Source organism: Engystomops pustulosus, chromosome 7 (assembly GCF_040894005.1).
Source record: "Engystomops pustulosus chromosome 7, aEngPut4.maternal, whole genome shotgun sequence".
Taxonomy (NCBI): domain Eukaryota; kingdom Metazoa; phylum Chordata; class Amphibia; order Anura; family Leptodactylidae; genus Engystomops; species Engystomops pustulosus.
In genome coordinates, this window is record NC_092417.1 from 172,944,900 (window position 1) to 172,951,667 (window position 6,768).

Sequence of the window (6,768 nt, forward strand, 5' to 3'; positions counted from 1 at the left end):
TATACCAGCTGTACATATATCATTATATACAGGAGATCCCCAGGTTATACCGGCTGTACATATATCATTATATACAGGAGATCCCCAGGTTATACCGGCTGTACATATATCATTATATACAGGAGATCCCCAGGTTATACCAGCTGTACATATATCATTATATACAGGAGATCCCCAGGTTATACCAGCTGTACATATATCATTATATACAGGAGATCCCCAGGTTATACCGGCTGTACATATATCATTATATACAGGAGATCCCCAGGTTATACCAGCTGTACATATATCATTATATACAGGAGATCCCCAGGTTATACCAGCTGTACATATATCATTATATACAGGAGATCCCCAGGTTATACCTGCTGTACATATATCATTATATACAGGGGATCCCCAGGTTATACCAGCTGTACATATATCATTATATACAGGAGATCCCCAGGTTATACCGGCTGTACATATATCATTATATACAGGAGATCCCCAGGTTATACCGGCTGTACATATATCATTATATACAGGAGATCCCCAGGTTATACCAGCTGTACATATATCATTATATACAGGAGATCCCCAGGTTATACCGGCTGTACATATATCATTATATACAGGAGATCCCCAGGTTATACCGGCTGTACATATATCATTATATACAGGAGATCCCCAGGTTATACCGGCTGTACATATATCATTATATACAGGAGATCCCCAGGTTATACCGGCTGTACATATATTATTATATACAGGAGATCCCCAGGTTATACCGGCTGTACATATATCATTATATACAGGAGATCCCCAGGTTATACCAGCTGTACATATATCACTATATACAGGAGATCCCCAGGTTATAGCGGCTGTACATATATCATTATATACAGGAGATCCCCAGGTTATACCAGCTGTACATATATCACTATATACAGGAGATCCCCAGGTTATACCGGCTGTACATATATCATTATATACAGGGGATCTCCAGGTTATACCAGCTGTACATATATCATTATATACAGGAGATCCCCAGGTTATAGCGGCTGTACATATATCATTATATACAGGAGATCCCCAGGTTATACCAGCTGTACATATATCATTATATACAGGAGATCCCCAGGTTATACCAGCTGTACATATATCATTATATACAGGAGATGCCCAGGTTATACCGGCTGTACATATATCATTATATACAGGAGATCCCCAGGTTATACCGGCTGTACATATATCATTATATACAGGAGATCCCCAGGTTATACCAGCTGTACATATATCACTATATACAGGAGATCCCCAGGTTATACCGGCTGTACATATATCATTATATACAGGAGATCCCCAGGTTATACCGGCTGTACATATATCATTATATACAGGAGATCCCCAGGTTATACCGGCTGTACATATACATTATATATAGGAGATCCCCAGGTTATACCGGCTGTACATATATCATTATATACAGGAGATCCCCAGGTTATACCAGCTGTACATATATCATTATATACAGGAGATCCCCAGGTTATACCGGCTGTACATATATCATTATATACAGGAGATCCCCAGGTTATATACCGGCTGTACGTATATCATTATATACAGGAGATCCCCAGGTTATACCGGCTGTACATATATCATTATATACAGGAGATCCTCAGGTTATACCGGCTGTACATATATCATTATATACAGGAGATCCCCAGGTTATACCAGCTGTACATATATCATTATATACAGGAGATCCCCAGGTTATACCGGCTGTACATATATCACTATATACAGGAGATCCCCAGGTTATACCGGCTGTACATATATCACTATATACAGGAGATCCCCAGGTTATACCGGCTGTACATATATCATTATATACAGGAGATCTCCAGGTTATACCGGCTGTACATATATCATTATATACAGGAGATCCCCAGGTTATACCAGCTGTACATATATCATTATATACAGGAGATCCCCAGGTTATACCAGCTGTACATATATCATTATATACAGGAGATCCCCAGGTTATACCAGCTGTACATATATCATTATATACAGGAGATCCCCAGGTTATACCAGCTGTACATATATCATTATATACAGGAGATCCCCAGGTTATACCAGCTGTACATATATCATTATATACAGGAGATCCCCAGGTTACATATATTTTACCTGCATCCTCGTACATTACCAGCAGGTGGCGCCAGAATACCATTGTCTCCTCATGTAATTGGAGCTTTGGCTCTGGGGTTTATACTTGGAATATTTCATCATTTTATAACAATTTCTCAGAATCCGTTACTGCAGGGAATTTCCCTTAAAAACGTTCTCCTCCTGTTGTGACCGGGGGCAGGGGCTACACCACAGGGGGCAGGGGCTACACCACAGGGGGCTGGGATTAGGAGCTCTGGATTGTAATAAATATTTAGGGAAATGTATTAGTAATTTTGTACATAGACAATGGCCCCATGTATGAAAACCAGGGCAGTCTGTACTAGGTGCAGTGCCCTGTGTAGTGCGCAGGGGGAGCCAGATTCTTCAAAAGAGGTGCAGGGTCTTCTTGCTTCAGGTTCTACAACTTTCTAACCCTCAGGGGATGAAATGTCCTCTCTAGAATTCTTTCTTTTCCGTGAAATCTCCTCCAAATTCGGGCAAATATGACTCTTCTCATCTAGTTTTTCGTATGAGATGAGTCAAGTTTAGTGGTTGCAGAAGAAGAGTCACTTCAGAACCCCCGATCTTCTGTTCTATAGCACCCAGAAACATGATTTTTGTGTCATATTAAAGATAAGAATCTCATCTTGCAGCTACAGGACTAGACATACAGGTATTTAAAAAGTAGGTGGGAACTGGATGTTTATCTGCAGCTCATATTTCCCACTATATATTTAGCTGCCTGTATCTCCGGTTATGTAGCCTGATGTGATTTGAAAGATGAGATTCTTTTCTTTAATATGACAACAGCATGTTTCTAGGTGCTATAGAACAGAAGATAGCGGCTTCTGAATTGACAACCGCCCCTGCAACCCCTAAACTTGACTCATTTCACATGAAAATGGGATGAGAAGAGTCATTTTTGCCTGACAGTGGGTGAGATTTCACATAAAAGTGGTAGTTTCGTGGGGTAAAATCTGACTGTAAAATAGAATTTCCAAGATCACTCTTTGCTGTTTAGGAATAGAGACAGAGTTAAGCCTCAGAAGTTATGGTCAGCAATGTGGGAAAGTTGTAAAACTTCTCCTTCAGTGGAGCATTGCACCGGATCTTCTGCTGTTCTGGAGGAGCAGAGGTCTCCATTGCCGGGGGCCAAGTGGTTAATAATTACTTGACCTGAAGACATTGTCTGCTAATAGATGACAGATCAGCGTCTGCTACTTACCTACATAATGGGGGAGGGGGATGCAGCATAATGACAGGCTGGTACTTGTGGTTCACCTGCTGTGCTCCATCTCCTATACATGTTACACATGGTGCTCGGTCGCCACCTTCTGGCCACTTATGTGAACTACAGTATTTACAGCAAAAATGTGGAATAAAAGTGAAACATACGACTCTTATTCTGGAAACACGAAGGGGGGTGGGGGGGGGTGGGGTTCCTGTGGATAGCAATGAAAATTCAGCCAATCCCTTTAAGTGGCTGAAATGGAAACACCCAAAAAAATCATGCGCGTTATGCATAAAACTTACCCAATATTTTGCTGCTCCCCTCCATGGTCTCCATTGTATACGGGATCCTTAGATTCAAGATCCTACAGAGAGTGAAGACTAAATATCTGACTAGCAGCAGGTCCAAGGATCATTTCTATCCTCTTACAGGCAACAAAGTGACAAGGAGAAATCTGCTGCATGTGAACATGCCCTTAAAATAAAGGGGACAAGAGTGAGAACAAAAAGAGGATTTATTCTATAATACAGCGCCACACATTGCCACAGGTTGTGTCTGGTATTGCAGCTCAGCTCCTTTAATGGGAATTGGGTTGCAGAACAATACCACACATTACCCGTGAAAAGTTGTGCCACCATTTCTGGTAGATCTTGTTTTTTTCTTCTGCTGGACAATCCCTTTAAGCAGAGGATGATGTTAAAATTCAGGGATCATAGAAACTTTAGTCATTGTTGAGAATCCAGTCACCTCAGGACTTTACTGTAAGCAATGAAGCCACTGGGTGTAGCTGAGGGTGCAGGTAAGGCACTGGGTGCCCGTGGGGCAAACATCACAGATACATATAATAGGGACTTGTTTCACCTGTCGAATCCGATCCTTATTCTCTGATAAGGAAGGGGCGATCAGTATTTTCTGTGGATAGGATACAATGAGACCCCAAAAGGGCAAAGTCCGAGGAGACATAAAAGTATATATATTATCCCATATAACAGCGCCCCTCTTGTCCACAGGCTGTGTCTGGTACTGCAGTCCATACAATTCTTGTTACAAATGAATAATTGTTGTAACTTAAATACAAAGAAGTTGTGCAATGATAAAATAGGGGGATAACATGGAAATTGTGGGAGTCACCCCCACCTATTGTGAGAATAGGGGGTCCGGATTTTGCCAATATAGCAGGTGTTCCATTCACCGTCTATGGTAGTCCCATAGAAAGTAAAGTACAGCACAATATGGGTGGGGGGGCCAGAGCAACAGGGCACACGTTCATTTATTATGGGAATGGGGCCCCTTTCTTGTATTTGGCAGGTTCATGGGAGGGGGTGGGATAACATTTAAAAACTTAAGGCAACACCTTTAACGTGAATACAAACTAATGGATCAGAGCTGCAATACCAGATTCAGCCTGTGGACAAATGGTGGCGCTGTTTTTGGAAATAAAAAGCAAATCCAATGCAAAATTTACACTACACCATTACATTTCTAGCACCCCCTTCCCCCAAATATCTCCCCCTCTGTAGATGAAAGGGTGCAGGTCACCAGAAGGGAATAGCGAATACAGAATTGTACAATGAGCCAAAACAACCCCAGGAGGAAAAACTTTGCAACTTTGTGTTTATTTAAAATAGAGTTATAATAAATGTAAATATAGAACTTTATACAAATACAATGTAACAAGGCGAAGAGCAGTGAAAAGTGCAAAAATAAATAGAAATCATCAAAAAATAGACATTTAACCCCTTCCTGGAAAGAGTGCAAAAAGGTAGGAGGAGGACGGGGGAAGGGTTTTAGAGCAGGTCCAAGGCCGCACATGACTCCCCCACATCCTCCCAATTCTGGGTCTGCAGGCAGCAGCTGATCCAAACTGGAAACTTAACCCTTCAATATCCATCCCATCAACAGGTGAGCTCCTTGCCAGCCCATAGTATTACACAGGGACAGGTGGAGGATTGCCTCATACCTGCTGCGCCCCCTAGTGGTCCTCAGCAGAGGTGCACAGAGTCTCCTTCCAGCTGGGGCAATTCATTAACCCTTTGTGTGCCCCCTGGGGCTGGCACTAGTCACAGTGTGGAGTCAGAGTCACTGGAGTCCAGGCTGTGCCTGAGCTTGCAGCTGCTGAGCTTCTCCCGCTGGGCGTGCATGTTGTGGGAGCTCCTCCTGAGACTCTCCAGGGATTGCAGGAAGGATTTTCTGGCTTTTTCCTCCTCTGTAGGGGACAATCCTTCTTCTTCCACCTCCTGGATCTCATCGAAGGTCACAGGTTGGGTCTTGAACCTGCTCTGCCTGGGTCTCCTCAGCTTGCCCTTGCCTCTCAGGGGTCTGGGCTGGATGGGCTGGGGGTATTCCTCTATGGCACCACTGTAGTGTGGCATGGCAGCCTGGTAAGAGGAGCACATGCCCAGGGGCTCTGGCTGCTTGGCTGACATGACAGCTGAAGACATGATGGAGGCTGCTGCCAGTCTTGCTACTCCTGTGCTCAGCTTCTCAGTGCTCCTGTTGGCTCTGCCCCCTTGGCTTTATAATGTTCCCCTCCCACCCCCAGTGACTGCCTCTCCTTGTATAGCTGCACTCACTGACGTCTCCAGTCTCTTCCATTGCAACTTCTTTGCAAAACTAGGTGAATTCCCTACCCCAGGAGAGTCCCAGCTCTTTCCCCCCTCTTACTGGCACCTCATCTCTGACTCAGCTCTGCCATTCAGGGCTTTGGGAAAGCTGGGTAATGGTCTTGATTTAAACTAGTCTAGGGACACAGCTTTCCCAAGAACTATAGAACCGTTGAATGTGTAATTACATATGTCTGAAACCTGGGGGTCTGATTAGATTTTGGACACATGTGACCTAAGGAGTCCAGGTTTGGTCACTAGACCTACATTTTGACACTTTTTTTTGGGGGGGGGGGGGGGCTGTACCAGTGGTCGGATCCCCCCTCCTCATGCAGGAAGTGAAAGTTTATAATGCAAAACTGATTTAAAAAGCTTTTGGCCAAATGTTCATTCATGTCCCAACCTCATACACAAGCACACTCGGCTGCACACTATAAGCATGCATGTGTTCACTGTGGAAAGGGGGTTATGCCCTTGTCAGTTGGGGCGCGTTCTTGGTCAGTTCTTGGTGCTTGTTTACCAATTTTCATCCACATTTTTGCACATTTTGTAATTTATACGCATGTCTGGACGGATGTATTTATAACAATAGCAAATATGAATAGCAAAGTATCAGTTTATTGGATACATTTGAAAAAACAGAGACCTTGCTTTCCATAAGGGTGATGTCACACATGGCGTTTTTAGGCCGTTTTTTAGTCAGTGCGTTTTCAGATCGTAAAAAACGCAAGACCCAGTGTCAGTTTCCGTTTTTCTTAATCCCACTCTCCGCTGTAA

General features: G+C 43.3%; 1 protein-coding gene across 1 annotated transcript; it reads right to left on the reverse strand.

Moving 5' to 3' along the window:
• Positions 1–4,985: 4,985 nt before the first annotated feature.
• Positions 4,986–5,895, reverse strand: C7H11orf96 (chromosome 7 C11orf96 homolog). The gene has a single exon (XM_072119001.1). It carries the CDS (start codon positions 5,827–5,829, stop codon positions 5,449–5,451), a length of 381 nt encoding a protein of 126 aa, XP_071975102.1. The 5' UTR covers positions 5,830–5,895; the 3' UTR covers positions 4,986–5,448.
• Between the last annotated feature and the right edge of the window lie 873 nt (positions 5,896–6,768).